At 43.6% G+C, this 15599-nt stretch overlaps 1 protein-coding gene across 6 annotated transcripts in view; it reads right to left on the bottom strand.

Annotated features, from left to right (window-relative positions):
• LOC124802797 (histone deacetylase 6) overlaps window positions 1–15599 on the bottom strand; it is a 345030-nt gene that overhangs the window by 238653 nt on the left and 90778 nt on the right. For 5 of the 6 annotated variants that reach the window (XM_047263812.1, XM_047263803.1, XM_047263818.1 and 2 more), the window contains one exon: window positions 9048–9221. The exons of the other annotated variant lie outside the window; for it this stretch is intronic. In XM_047263812.1, the coding sequence (XP_047119768.1) occupies window positions 9048–9221 (174 nt within the window). The remainder of the gene's footprint in view (window positions 1–9047; window positions 9222–15599) is intronic. 6 annotated transcript variants of the gene reach the window in all.

The following is a 15599-nucleotide window of genomic DNA, read 5'->3' on the forward strand; positions in this document are numbered from 1 at the left end:
GGGAGAGAAATTTTATCTACACCTAGTGCAGAAACCAGATTCCACTTACAAGACACAAAGGACATGAAAGAGAATCATTAATTGAGAAGGAAGTGTGGTAAGTTTGGAGCCCATCCCTAATGTTATTCAATCTGTACATTGAGCCATCAGTTAGTGAAAATAAGAAAAATTTTGGAAAGCAAATTAAAATTCAGAGAAAAGAAATAAAAACTTGAAGGTCTGCTATTGACATTGTAATTCTGTCAGAGGCAGCAAGATACTAGGAACAGCAGTTGAAGAACACAAAAAGTGTTCTGAAAGAAGGGTATATGATGAATATCAACAAAAGAAAAATAAGAGTCAAAGATTGTTGTCAATTTAAATCAGGTGATGCTGAGGGAATGAGATCAAGAAATGAGACACAAAAAGTAGTAGATGAACTCTGCTATTTGGGCAGCAACATAGCTGATGATTGCCAATGTTGATATGATTTAAAATGGAGACTGGCAGTAGCAAGAAAAGTTCTTCTAAGAAAGAGATATCTAACACTGACTATAAATTTAAATGCAGAAAATCTTTTCTGCAGTTATTTGTCTGAAGTATAAGCCATGTACAAATGTGAAACATGGACAATAAACAGTCTACACAAGGAGAAAGCGAAAGCTTTTGAAATGTGGTGCTACAAAAGAATGCTCAAGATCAGATAGGTAGATCAAGTAACTAACGAGGAGGTACTGAACCAAATGGAGGAGAAAAGAAATTTATGGCACAACCTGATTAAAAGGAGAGAGGCCTGATGTAATTACCTATTTTGTATGGAGGGAAGTGTGGAGGGCAAAAAATTGTAAAGGGAGACCAAGGCTCAAATATAGTAAGTACATTTAAATGGATTAGTTAGTAGTTATGCAGAGATGAATAAAATTTCACAGAACAAACTGGTACAGAAAGCCACATTAAACAAGTCTTCAGGCTGAAGATAACAATAACAACAACAACAACAACAACAAGGTATTGACGTCTATAAATTTTACTAGCTATATATAGATAAAAGCAAGTAAAAGTGAATAATTTTCTCAACAGGAACACATATGACAGCAAAAAATTAACACATCGATGCAAAGAATAATGAATTTTGTTATTCAGTACTCCAGTATGAAAAACATTAATATGTCTTGTACAACCCCAAAGACCTTATATCTCATTGTTCATCTTTCCTTTCTTGCTTAATGACAAGAAAATTGTGCAAACCTTCAACACTGTTTACCTACAGCATAAATAATGTCTCTTAGTTGTGTGGCAATTTTACACACAAAAAAGACCGAAATTTTTGTCTTTTATTAGTCACATTCTGGGCAGAGTGGAGAGAGAGACAGCAGATAATCAGTTCTCACTTACATACTCCTAAGCAGTTAGGTATCAAAATTCTCATAAATATGAAGAATTGGACAATGTTGCAGTTTGTCCAAGTATGGAAGCTTACGACAGAGGTGGCTGAATGCGTTAACACATTGAAAACTAAGTGTTATTCTAAATAACAGTTGCACAACATCATACTAATATGAAACATCACCTAAGTCTGCAGATGTAAATCACTGCCGTTAACATATAATGCAAATAAATATAACGGTAGAACATAGAGGGTGACAATTATTGAACTATATGGAAAAAAATTTAGTTACAAACTACAGCATGTACACACTTTATTCAACATGTAAACATCAATACAGATATTCAGATTTAGATTATGACATGTTCAATATGTGTGCCATTATTGACAATGATATGACACAGATGAAAAGCAAAATTCTGCATGACCCACTGAAGTGTCGGAACATCGATCCTGTCAATGACCTCCTGAATGGCTATTTTCAGCTCAGCAATGGTTTTGGCGTTATTGCTATGCACCTTGTGCTTCATATAGCCCAACAAAAAGGAGTCGCATTTGTTCAAATCAGGAGAACATGCAGTCAATCGAGGCCCATGCCAGTGGCCTCTGGGTACCTCAGAACCAGACTGCAGTCCCCAAAGTGCTCCTCCAGAACATCAAACACTCTCCTGATTTGATGGGGTCAAGCTCCATCTTGCAAGACCACATCTTGTTGAAATCAGGGTCACTTTGGATAATGGGGATGCAATCATCTTCCAAAACTTTCATGTACAATTTGGTAGGCATCGAGCCATTAAGGAATATTGGAATGATCATTCCATGACTGGACATTGCACACCATACAGTGACAATTTGAGGGTGAAGAGACTTTCAATCGCAAAATGCAGATTCTCATTCCCCCAAATGTAGCAATTTTGCTTACTGATGACCCCACCCAAATGAAAATGGGCTTCCCCACTAAACCAAATCATATTCACATCAAAGTCCTGTTCATCAATTCTGTGGACAACAGCGTTGGCGAAACACAACTGCTGTTCCATACCCCTGGGGCTTAATGGCTGATGCGTTTAAATTTTGTATGGGAAGAGATGCAGATCTTCAGCAACAATTTGTCACAGTGTTCATTAAATGGTTGGCTTAAAAGGGGAGGAAAGGGACCAAACTGTGAGGTCATCGGTCCCTTGTTCCTAGTAGAACAATCCCCCAAAGGAAAGAAGAAAACAAAGAAGACATATATCACTATAACAGGAGAAAGGAAGAACCAGAAGAATAACAAAAGGACAACAAACACTAGAATGGACAAAACAGGGCAAGAAAACCATTGAGACACACAAGAAACAGGGAGAAGAGATTAAAAACAAGAAAGCAGATTACCATGGCTGGTTGACCATGAGAATAAAAAAGGAGAAGCCAGCCACTCTGCAGCACATTAAAACCTCCACCCAAAGAGCCCTAGGGTGGAGGACACAGACGGACAAAGGACTTGCGCTAAGACTCAGATCAAATGATAAAACCCACCCTTACGAATAAAACGTAAAACTACAGTTGCTGTTGAGGCACTGTCACCCAACATCAAAGGTAGGGTACTGGAAAAGTTAAAAGTCCACCGCAGAGTGGCTAAAACTGGGCAATCCAGCAAGAGGTGGACAACTGTCATTTGGGAGCCACAGCAACACTGAGGTGGGTCCTCAAGACGGAGGAGGTACCATGTGTGAGCCACGTATGGCCAATGTGGAGCTGACAAAGGACAATCGATTCCCTTCGAGAAGCCTGCAGGGAAGACTTCCACACATTCAGTCTCCTTAATGACATGCAGTTTGTTGTGCATACTGTTATGCCACTCCATCTCCCAAAGCCAAAAAACCTTGCGGCGCAAGACAGAACGCAGGTCAGTTTCAGAGATGCCCATCTCCAGGAGCGGTTTCCGGATAGCCTGTTTGGCCAGCCTGTCAGCAAGTTCGTTTTCTGGGATTCCGACTTGTCCTGGGGTCCACACAAACAACAGTGAACAACTCGACCGTTCCAGGGCAGAGATGGACTCCTGGATGTTCGCTACCAAAGGATGGTGAGGATAGCACTGGTCGATAGCTTGTAAGCTGCTCAGGAAGTCAGAATAGAGAAGAAACGACTTACCTGAACAGGAACAGATGTACTGAAGTGCACGAGATATGGCCACAAGCTCTGCAGTGAATACACTGCACACAGCGGGGCAAGGATTGCTGTTCAATATGACCTCTGTGGACATAGGCGAAGCTAACATTACCATCAGCCATCGAGCCATCGGTGTAAACAACTTCAGAGCACCAGAACACGTCAAGAATCGAGCGGAAGTGACAGTGGAGAGCGGCTGGGTTATTGGAGTACTTAGGGCCACGCAAAAGGCTCAGACAAAGCTTTGGCCGAGATGTAAACCATGGAGGTGTATGTGAATGGACCTCAAATACAGGTTTTAAAGGGAAGGACTCCAGTTCGGAGAGAAGGGATCACACAAGAACTGCCAATGCGAGAGAACAACTGCCGCGGGTGGGAAAAGGACATGGTAATTTGGATGCTCAGGAGAACTACGAATGTGTGCAACATAACTGGCGAGCAATTGTGCATGTCAGATCCACAATGGAGGGACTCCGGCCTCCACCAGGACACTGGTCACTGGACTCATTCTAAAAGCTCCCGTCACTAGGCGAACGACACGGTGGTGCACTGGATCGAGTAAACGCAATGCTGAGGCCACCGCCGATCCATAAACCAGACTTCCATAGTCAAGGCGGGCTTGAACAAGGGCTCTGTAGAGCTGCAGCAGCGTAGAGTAATCTGCACCCTAGTTGGTGTGGCTCAGGCAGCGGAGGAGATTGAGGTGCTGCCAGCATTTCTGCTTAAGCTGAAGAAGGCGTGGAAGCCATGTCAGTGGGGTGCCGAAAATCAGTCCTAAGAATCAATATGTCTCCACTAAAGTGAGTAGATCGTCATTAAGATAAAGTTCAGGTTCCAGACGAACGGTACGACACTGACAGAAGTGCATGACACATGACTTCGTGGCTGAAAACTGGAAGCTATGGGCCAGAGCCCATGACTGCACCTTGTGAATGGCTCCCTGTAGGTGCCGCTCGGCAACACCAGTACTGGAGGAGCAATATGAAATGTAGAAGTCACCCGCATATAGAGAAGGGGAGATCGATGGCCCTACAGCTGCTGCTAGGCTATTAATGGCCACTAAAAATAGAGACACACTCAATACGGAGCCCTGCGAAATGCCATTCTCCTGAATATGGAAAGTACAGAGCAACAAGAAATTTTGGATAAAAATTGGGAGTGGGCCCCAGAGACCTCACTCATACAAAGTGGCAAGGATATGATGACACCAGGTCGTGTCGTATGCTTTACACAAGTCAAAAAAGACGGCAACCAGGTGTTGGCGTCTGGAAAAGGCTGTTCAGATGGCAGACTCGAGGAACACAAGATTATGAGTGGTAGAGCCACCCTCGCGGAAGCTGCCCTGACATGGAGCCAGTAGGCCACCTGACTCCAGAACCCAACCCAACCACTGACGCACCATAAGTTCCAGCAGCTTACAGAGAACGTAGGTGAGGCTGGTGGGCTGATAGCTATCCACATCAAGCGGATTTTTAGCAGATTTTAGCACCAGAATGATGGTGCTCTCCTGCCATTGCGATGGAAAGACACCATTACACCAGATCCGGTTGAAGATGATGAGGAGATATCACTTTTAGTCAGACAAGAGACATTTAATCATCTGACTGTGGATCTGTTCTGATCCAGGAGCTGTGTCGGGGCAATGTGCAAGGGCGCTGAGGAGCTCCCACTCTGTAAATGGAGCGTTACAGGGTTCACTGTGGCATGTAGTGAACGAGAGGACTTTTCGTTCCATCTGACGACTGAGGGTGCCAAAGGCTGGGGGTAATTCTCTGACGCAGAGGCTCAAGGATAGTGCTCGGCAAAGTGCTCGGCAATCGCGTTTGCATCGGTAGACAGCACGCCATTGATGTTAACACCAGGTACACTGTTGGGGTCTGGTACCCAAAAAGATGTCTGATCTTCGTCCAGACTTGGGAAGGTGACGTATGACACCCAATGGTCGAAACACTTCTCCCAACACTCGTTTTCATAGTTTTATAAGCAGGCGAACACAGGCACAGAGCTGCTTAAAGACTATTAGGTGCTCTAGGGAAGGGTGCCGCTTATGTTGCTGCAGAGCTCACCGACGCTCTTTAACTGCCTCAGCAACTTCTGGCGACCACCAAGTGACTGTCTTTCGCCAGGGGCAACCTAGAGAACGAGGGATCGCGTTTTCCGCTGCAGAAATTATCGTTGTAGTGACCTGCTCAATCACAACATCGATGGCATCATGTGGGGGAGATTCAATGGTGACAGTAGAGGTAAAGGCTACCCAGCCTACCTTGTTTAAAGCCCATATGGGTAAGTATCCGTGTGCATGATGCTGGGGGAGTGACAGGAAGATAGGGAAGTGGTCACTACCACACAGATCATCACATGCTCTCCAGTGGATAGATAGGAGAAGTCCTGGGCTGCAAATTAATAAATGAATGGCCGAGTAACTACCATGAGACACACTAAAGTGTGTGGTGGCCCTAGTACTTAACAGAGGTCGAGTTGGACGCCTCTGCCATGGCCAGTAAGCATGGTGCTACCCTACAAGGGGTTATGAGCATTAAAATCACCCAAAAGTAGGAAAGGCTTAGGGAGTTGATCAATCAGTGCATCCAATACGTTCAGGGGTATCGCACCATCTGGAAGGAGATATACATTGTAGACAGTTATTTCCTGCGTCGTCCATACCCCGACACCCACAGCTTCAAGACGAGATTAAAGGGGCAAAGGTTCACTACATACAGAGTTCAGGACAAACGCAAACTCCACCTGACACACTATTATATTCGCTACGGTTCTTGTAATATCCCCTGTAGCCACAAAGGGCAGGGGTCCAATTGCCGGGAACCAGGTTTCCTGGAGGGCAATGCAGAAATCACATGTAAAGCTTAACAGTTGCCATACCTCAGCCAGGTAGTGGAAAAAACCGGCGCAATTCCACTGGAGGATGACGTGATCGTGAGACTGGGAAGGCATGAAACACTCAATGAGACAGTCTACACCTCAGGATCACCTGCTGCTACTGACTTATTTCCTGAACAGGCTACATCCATTGTGTCTGAGGGTCTGGCGAGATCTAGGCCCTCAGCAGATGCCAGAATCTTCACCTCATCCTCAAAAGCACAGCTTGTAGGCAGTGGTGGTGAGGGTGCCACCGCAATTCCCTTGGCCTTGGGGGTCTTCTTTCTGGATTTCTCTCAGTGATTGTTGGGTTTCTCTGCTTGGGAGGGCTTCACTGATTCAGTCTCTGGGACTGAGAATGATTGTGAAGGCCTACAACCAGCTGCTTTTGGGCACTTCAGCCACTGGCGGATGTCATCTTTCACACTAGCAGAAACCTGGGAAGGGAGTGACCCAAGGGACCCCTTCCTAGCAAGAGGAGCCGAAGAAGACTTACGCTTCTCCGGCTGAGAAATAGGGACTGGTGTCCCCGATGGTTGGGGGCACTGTGCTCCCGAGGGAGGTGGTGCAGGAGCAACAGGGAGGGAAGTGCCGCCACCATCAAGGGGGCAGGTGTTGTCTTCTGTCTCTGAGAGCCGATTGGAACTCACGGAACTGATGGGGCTACAACGGTTCTCGTAGAGGCAGCATAAGGTCTTGTATTCCATAATTTTCCTTTCTCACTGTAAAATCCTGCAGTATGGTGAGCAAGGGGAATGATGCTCTCCGCAGTTGACACAGATGGGAGGCGGGGCACATGGAGTATTGGGATGGGATGGACATCCACAATCTCGACATGTGGTGCTGGAAGTACAGCGGGAAGACATATGGCCAAACTTCCAGCACTTAAAGCACCGCATCAGGGATGGGATATAGGGCTTGACGTCACAGCGGTAGACCATCACCTTGACCTTCTCGGGTAATGTGTCACCCTCGAAGGCCAAGATGAAGGCATCAGCGGCAACCCGATTATCCTTCGGCCCTGATGGACGCGCTGGACGAAATGAATGCCTTGTCGCTCTAAGCTGGCGCGCAGTTCATCATCGGACTGCAAAAGATGGTCCCTGTGGAATATAATACCCTGGACCATATTTAAGCTCTTATGAGGCATGAAGGTAACTGAAACATCCCCCAGCTTGTCACAAGCAAGTAACGCCTGCGACTGGGCAGAGGATGCCGTTTTTATCAAGACAGACCCTGACCACATTTTTGACAAGCCCTCCACCTCCCCAAACTTGTCCTCTAAATGCTCTACAAACAACAGAGGCTTCATTGAGACAAAGGAGTCCCATCAGCTCTCGTACATACGAGGTATTGGGACGAATAAGGTTCAATGGCATCCTTAGTTGGTGTTCCTCTGATGGTGTGGCCAGGGAGGGGAACGTTTTTGGATCATACTTCCTTGTACTGTACTGAGACTTGGAACGCTTAGAGACTGCTGGCATTTGATCACCAGCAAGTGATGGCGTAGTACGCTTCATTGCGTGTCATCCGCCCTGATGCCACCCACTACAACCAGGGGCCCTCCCCACGGGCACCACCCAGCTGCAGCAAAGGCCACCTGGCAGGATGGCCATTGCCAGGAGGCCCGATGCCCCAGGGTGACAAGCATCTATTCCTTGGCATACGTGGGGAGTTAACAGCACAGGCATCAGCAGAGTGACCCCTGTGTAGTCAGGGGGCTACAACCAACAGGGTACTCGGCGGCCCCATCATAACGGATTGGCTACCGTGCTGGATATGAGGTGGAAAGAATTCCATGGTCTTCATCGGAGCAGAAAACGACACTGCATAGTGGGTGGAGGAAAACGCACCCAGCAAGGCGTCCTCGTTCAAGAGATGGTGGATGAGCAGGACTGCAATGCCACAACGAAAAAGTTGGCTAAAGATCCCAATGCACGATGGACACGACGCACCATGTAAGGTGCCCTTCCCCAATTGGCTCGCTCTTCGGGAAAATTTTGAAAAATTATGTTCAAACCTAACAGGGGACCATCACATAAAATCCAAAAGGTGAGAGACTCCTTTTAGTCTCCTCTTACAACAGGCGGGAATACCTCGGCCTATTCTAACCCCGGGCCCGCAGGGGAATTGTCGCAGTGTCTCCAGATTGATTCTCACCTGTTGTGCAGCTCATCTCATCAATTTCCCATGGCTTGTTTGAAACACAGCACCTGCCTTCTCGATGTTTTCAAGCATTTTCACCTTTTTCTGGATGACTGACATTGGCAAAACTGTCATCACAAAGACTACCCATTCACAGTTGGGCTGTTATTGCTTGCATAGTAGGCCTTCACAACCACTATATGCTCAGGCACACTGTACCGTGACATTTTCACGTGTAAATGGCTCACAACAACAAGGCACATGTGTATGTGCATACTAATTCGCATCATGCCCTGTGGCCAACTGTGCAGTTTGAACATCTTAACACAAACCATTCGCAAGTTATAGTTCAATAATTGTCACCCTCTAATATTCTCCAGAATTTTCCTTCATAAGGATATGTATACAAAATCTCCATGATCTGTAGATCCTTACAACAATAAACCACAAAACGTTTCCCAAACTTAATTTACACTGCATTCCATAACATCTAATCCCCGACTCTTACCTAGGATCATCATAAAACATTTGCTGAGTTGCCTGACCATGGTGAACATCCCAATCAACTATAACAATACGTGATATATCACAATTATTCAAGGCATGTTCTGCTGCCAACGCTACATTGTTAAAGAAGCAATAACCACAGTATTCACTTTTCATGGCATGATGACCAGGTGGCCTGCAACGAAAAACACCAATGAAAACATGTGCCACACTCTTAAAATAACAGTAATTCCTACCATTTCAACTCTTCTCAAAAGACTTTATAATAGAAACATATAGGCATTCACAACCAAGACCACAATCCTCATCATCATGTTGCATTAAGTTAGCATCATCATCCATAACATATAAATATCATGCACACAAATTTCAGTCACATTATCTTCTTACCAGTCCTTAAATTGACCCTGTACATGCAATAATTTACCACTCTAAGACAACCCTAACACAACAAACAAGAATTTGTTTTGTCTTCAAACCCACTGACACTGACAAAAGCCAAATATTTGTAATTACTCACATCTTGATTGTTTTGCTTAACACGGCAACACCATGAAGGTGGCAAATAACAAATGTCAAATTACTATCAGCAATTTCAGTGGAACTACACAAAGTAGGCACGAGCAATACCATCTATATTACGTAAATAAGAAATTATTTTGCAGCAGAATGTCGGTTTTCATGAAGAGATCATGTTACACTTTGGGTAAGAAGGCAGTTGTCTAAATTCGACAGTGGCAGAACTGTGGCATTTCGAGATTGCAATTAATCGTTCCTCAATATTGCTGCTCACACTGCACTCCCATTACTTTGACAGGCATATGTAGTATAGATGGGCTCAGGATTGTAATACTCAGCATCATGCAGTATCTCAGCAGTCCCCTGTGATTAGTGTCAAAAAAGAAAGACATATTGTTTGTGTGGCCATCCAGGATTGTACAGCCATACCATGAATCTTGCATCAGGAAATGGGATCCTGCTGCAAGAAAAGTATCCACACAGACAATGCAACAATGTCTGGAGTACCATGGACTGTCAGTACAGCGACCGTTATTGTGGTATCCTTTGACAAGGAAGCAGAGAGATAAATGCCAACAGTGGAGTACCCGACAACACTGGACACAGGAGTGGCACCACACTGTCTTTTCACCTGAGTCCAGGCACTGCACACAGTTTCACAATATATGTGTGTGTGTGTGTGTGTGTGTGTGTGTGTGTGGAGGCTCCAAGGAGAATGACCATTGTCATAATACATTCCTCTTTATCATATAGACCTAGCATCTGGTTTGATCATGTGAGGCACCACTGGATACACCACATCATCATCATCATCATTTCTGGTTGTCATACTCAGTAACTTGGACAGCAACTATACTGTATTTTATAGCAAACTTTTTCTAAAAAAAATTTCTTGAAACAGAGGGAATTATACGAGTAGTAGAGTGGTGCTTTTTAGGAATTCAGAAAGACAGCAAAATTAAGTATTAGGTACGTAAAAGTTATATTTATGGTAGTTGTGAAAAAAGTGGTATCTGCTAGTACTTATTTTCAATTAACACAAAAGAACTGGATTCATACCACAGTTTCATTATGCCTGCAATGAAGAGCAGCAATGTAGTTTTTTAATTCCTTCTCTCTCTATATATATCCCACATCATCATTTTCATCACTGTCATCACTATTTTCAGGCTCAGATAACACATCATCATCATCTTCATTTTCACTATTCCACAACATGTCATCTCCAAATCCGTCAATGGCACAAGAAATTTCAGTTTTTTTAAAAACTCTTCTTAATAATAATGACATTAATTTTCTCCCACACATTGATCCACTCACACATCGTCTGCATTGATCGTTTCCTTATCTTGCCTCCTGGAGTCATCTGCTGAGATCTCACCGCCATCCTTTCTGAATACAGGTGTCGAAGATGTTCTTTGAAAGGTTTGTTGATGCTGACAACTAAAGGTTGAAGAATGGAGGTTAAACCTCCAGGGATGATGACAGGATGGGACTTCATACATTTCAATTTGTACTTTACAGCTCCCACAAAGTCATCCCGGAAACTGTCTAGGTCAAAAAAGGACTTCTTTTGTAATAATGCCCCTGGTCATCTTCCTCAGACTTTCTCCAAATAATCCGCCATCAAATCTGCTGTCATTCAGTCCTTTTCCTGAACTCATAAGTAAATTCCATGTGGGAAATTGGTAATGTCATCCTACTAAAGATGGCATACGGTGGAAGTTTATTGCCGTCTGCTGTAGTGCACATCACTGTGCCTCTTAGTTTCTCCACTCCCGCCATCTTAAGAAGTACACTTTTCGAGCCAGATGGAGCAACGTTGGTGTTATGCGACATATCAAAAAACATTGGCGTCTGGTCAGCATTACCAACCTGGAAGAGCAAATACAGGGCTATTACAAATGACTGAAGCAACTTCTTAAATTCACTGTAGCTCCATTCACTGACATATGGTCACGACACACTACAGATACGTAGAAAAACTCAAAGTTTTGTTCGGCTGAAGCCGCACCTCAGGTTTCTGCCGCCATAGCGCTCAAGAGCGCAATGAGACAAAATGGCGACAGGAGCCGAGGAAGCGCATGTCGTGCTTGAAATGCACTCACATCAGTCAGTCATAACAGTGCAACGACACTTCAGGACGAAGTTCAACAAAGATCCACCAACTGCTAACTCCATTCGGCGATGGTATGCACAGTTTAAAGCTTCTGGATGCCTCTGTAAGGGGAAATCAACGGGTCGGCCTGCAGTGAGCGAAGAAACTGTTGAACGCGTGCGGGCAAGTTTCACATGTAGCCCACGGAAGTCGACAAATAAAGCAAACAGGGAGCTACACGTACCACAGCCGACGGTCTGGAAAATCTTACGGAAAAGGCTAAAGCGGAAGCCGTACCGTTTATAATTGCTACAAGCCCTGACACACGATGATAAAGTCAAACGCTTTGAATTTTCGGCGCGGTTGCAACAGCTCATGGAAGAGGATGCGTTCAGTGCGAAACTTGTTTTCAGTGATGAAGCAACATTTTTTCTTAATGGTGAAGTGAACAGACACAATGTGCGAATCTGGGCAGTAGAGAATCCTCACGCATTCGTGCAGCAAATTCGCAATTCACCAAAAGTTAACGTGTTTTGTGCAATCTCATGGTTTAAAATTTACAGCCCCTTTTTCTTCTGCAAAAAAAAAAAACGTTACAGGACACGCGTATCTGGACATGCTGAAAAATTGGCTCATGCCACAACTGGAGACCGACAGCGCCGACTTCATCTTTCAACAGGATTGTGCTCCACCGCACTTCCATCATGATGTTCGGCATTTCTTAAACAGGAGATTGGAAAACCGATGGATCGGTTGTGGTGGAGAACATGATCAGCAATTCATGTCACATCCTCCACGCTCTCCCGACTTAACCCCACGCGATTTCTTTCTGTGGGGTTATGTGAAAGATTCAGTGTTTAAACCTCCTCTACCAAGAAACGTGCCAGAACTGCGAGCTCGCATCAACGATGCTTTCGAACTCATTGATGGGGACAAGCTGCGCCGAGTGTGGGAGGAACTTGATTATCGGCTTGATGTCTGCCGAATCACTAAAGGGGCACATATCGAACATTTGTGAATGCCTAAAATAAGTTTTTGAGTTTTTGTATGTGTGTGCAAAGCATTGTGAAAATATTTCAAATAATAAAGTTATCGTAGAGCTGTGAAATCGCTTCAATCATTTGTAATAACTCTGTAGTCACATTGCTACTGCACTTATATTACGTAACAATGGAACTCAAGTGCCTTATCTATGTTGTCTCACTGTAAACGCTGGTATGAAGATGGTCTCCTTCATAGACTGAGATTATGCCATCTCATAAAACAAATCACCCAACCAATGCTTGCTATAAAATCCTTTCTGTCAATGTTGAGCATGGCAGCTATCTCGCAATCTTTGTTCTGACTCATATTGTAAGAGACAGCACAACCACTGCTCCAAAGTTGATTGACATATGCAATTACACCATTGACAATTTCGGGATATTTCCCTGTTTTAGGCCCCCAGAAAGATTTGGAGCTTGCTTTTGCAGCCATGAGTTTATCTTTTTATCTCCGCCAATACTGTATTGAATGAGGATCACTGGAGAAATGTCTTCCTGCAGCTTTCACTCGGTTGTATCAGTGTAAGATAAAACATTTAATTTAAATTTTGCTGTGTAGTCTGAATATTTCACTATTATGATGACTTATAACAAACTGACCTAGAAATACACCTGCAATTTCACTTGTCAAATTTACAGTATGTTGTGACAATGGAATGTCAAGTACCACTGTGTCCACTGTTGTTCATTGTCAGGTCATTTGAAGGCCACTCCATTAAGAATGAACCAGGAGAGGGAATTGTGTGTGATATTAATAAAATAATTTTTAATGATGAAAAATCTTATGAGAGGAATATGCAAGGGGAAGCTAATGCCATAAAATACAGTATGTCTTTGATGTTTTGAGGCCAGTCTTTGGGGTCTCCATGACATCATCTTTCAGCAAGATAATGCAATATCACATGTTGCCCATGCTATACAGACCTAAATCAATATGGAGGGTGTTTGACTGTTGCCCCGGCCAGCACATTCTCCAGACCTCTTACTCACTGAAAACATACGGTAACATGTTTGCTGAGACAGTTAAACTCTGGCACAGAATTGGAATAATGATGTAACTGTATCTGTCAAAATGTTCAAATGTATGTGAAATCTTATGGGACTTAACTGCGAAGGTCATCAGTCCCTAAGCTTACACACTACTTAACCTAAATTATCCTAACGACAAACACACACACACTCATGCCCGATGGAGGACTCTAACCTCCACCGGGACCAGCCGCACAGTAAATGACTGCAGCGCCTTAGACCGCTCGACTAATCCCGCACTGCAACTGTATCTGTCATTCACGCTCAGTTCGACCCAACACTCGACCAGGTTAGAGCCATTATTGCTGCCAGAGCTGTCAGCTCTGTGCACCAATTTTTGCACTCTGAATATTTCCAAATCACCTACTCACGTATTCTTCCTGCTAACTGTATACACATAGTAAGTAAAATTTGTTGTTTGCTAACCTTCCTGATGCTGGAATTTTAATGGTCAGCAGTGTACTTAAATTGTGTTTCTGATTCTAACAGGATTTAAGGATATCACATTAAGAAAGTTTACACTTCTGTTGTGTCCAAGAGACCCCAAAGTAACACTGACCCTTGCCAAAGGATGTTCTGTTGAAGCAGCAACATCCACCATAAGACCACTAACACAATTGTGACTAAATATTCAGAATGTCATGTATAGCACTTTTCAAGAGAAAAAGGGAGGAACTAGCATAATCAAACTGAAACAACACACAAAATGAACTTGGGTGAACCAGTTGGTAAGGGTTTTGAAGGGAAAAAAGCTCTAGGCGCACAGCTGTTTGTTGCTGTTTCTGTTGTTGTCTGGGCTATGGGCATACCTAAACGGTCATCGGCATCCAGTCACTAAGATGAAATTCCTAATAAATTAATCACATGGTAAAATGTGTGGATTAAAAATAATAAAAGATCAAAATTCTAAAAATGGCTAAAGATATAAAACTGGCAAAAAAAAATATATGTGAACAGCTACAAACTAGAAAATTTTTAAATCTTGGGTGTTACAGCCTAGTCTGAGGAGCTAGTTGTACCATCCTAGCACTTTTGGACAAAGATGCAAAGAGATACAAAAATGTTTTAGAGGTATGACAGATTTTCATCACCCAAAATAGAGTGGGCTCAATGCAACAGCCACCCATGCGATACTAAACAGGAAGCAAACCCCTTAAACGTTACAAGCTGATGTTCACATGCCACAGCCAAGACGCTGGTGGTCTTCTTAGCAGAAGGTGAATCACGTCATATAATGGTAGCAGTTTGCTATCACTAACTTCCAGTAACCCAATTATGTACAGTATAACCTTCTTCCCTAAATGTACCAAGGCAATGGCAGGCATCATGGATGTAATGGACCGCTGGAAACATGTAGTGAAAGGTTTTAGTGTATGCAAAAGTGCCTGAGCTGCTGAAGAATTTTGTAGTTTAAATACATCTCGTCTGCTGCAGTCCCTTCAAGATTATATAAAAAGCTGTGATGTATTCAGTGAAATTATTTGGTAAATAGATCTTGACAATACCACTGAGACCAAATTAAATTGGCAAGTAAATGCAGTACCGGAATAATATGTCATAAAGGTACACTTTTATAACGGAATATGGAGTAGAATTTCTTTAAGCTGCTGCAGATAAAAATTAGCTTTTTGAGTATTCATGTTAGCAGTCAACTTCGCCCTCTCGTGCAGACTAGAATCTGGTCCAAAAATCAGACTGGTCTACCATCGCGCAGATCAAAAAATGCTGTATTGCTTGTGAACATTTGATGAATGCCATTTCCTTGGGGACACACTCAAACAGGCCAAATATTAGTGACTGTGGACAGACAACAACCCATATGAGCGATAGGCCATTAAGAACAGACACCTGATGGTTAATGGCA

This window comes from Schistocerca piceifrons, chromosome 1 (genome assembly GCF_021461385.2).
Source record: "Schistocerca piceifrons isolate TAMUIC-IGC-003096 chromosome 1, iqSchPice1.1, whole genome shotgun sequence".
Lineage (NCBI taxonomy): Eukaryota > Metazoa > Arthropoda > Insecta > Orthoptera > Acrididae > Schistocerca > Schistocerca piceifrons.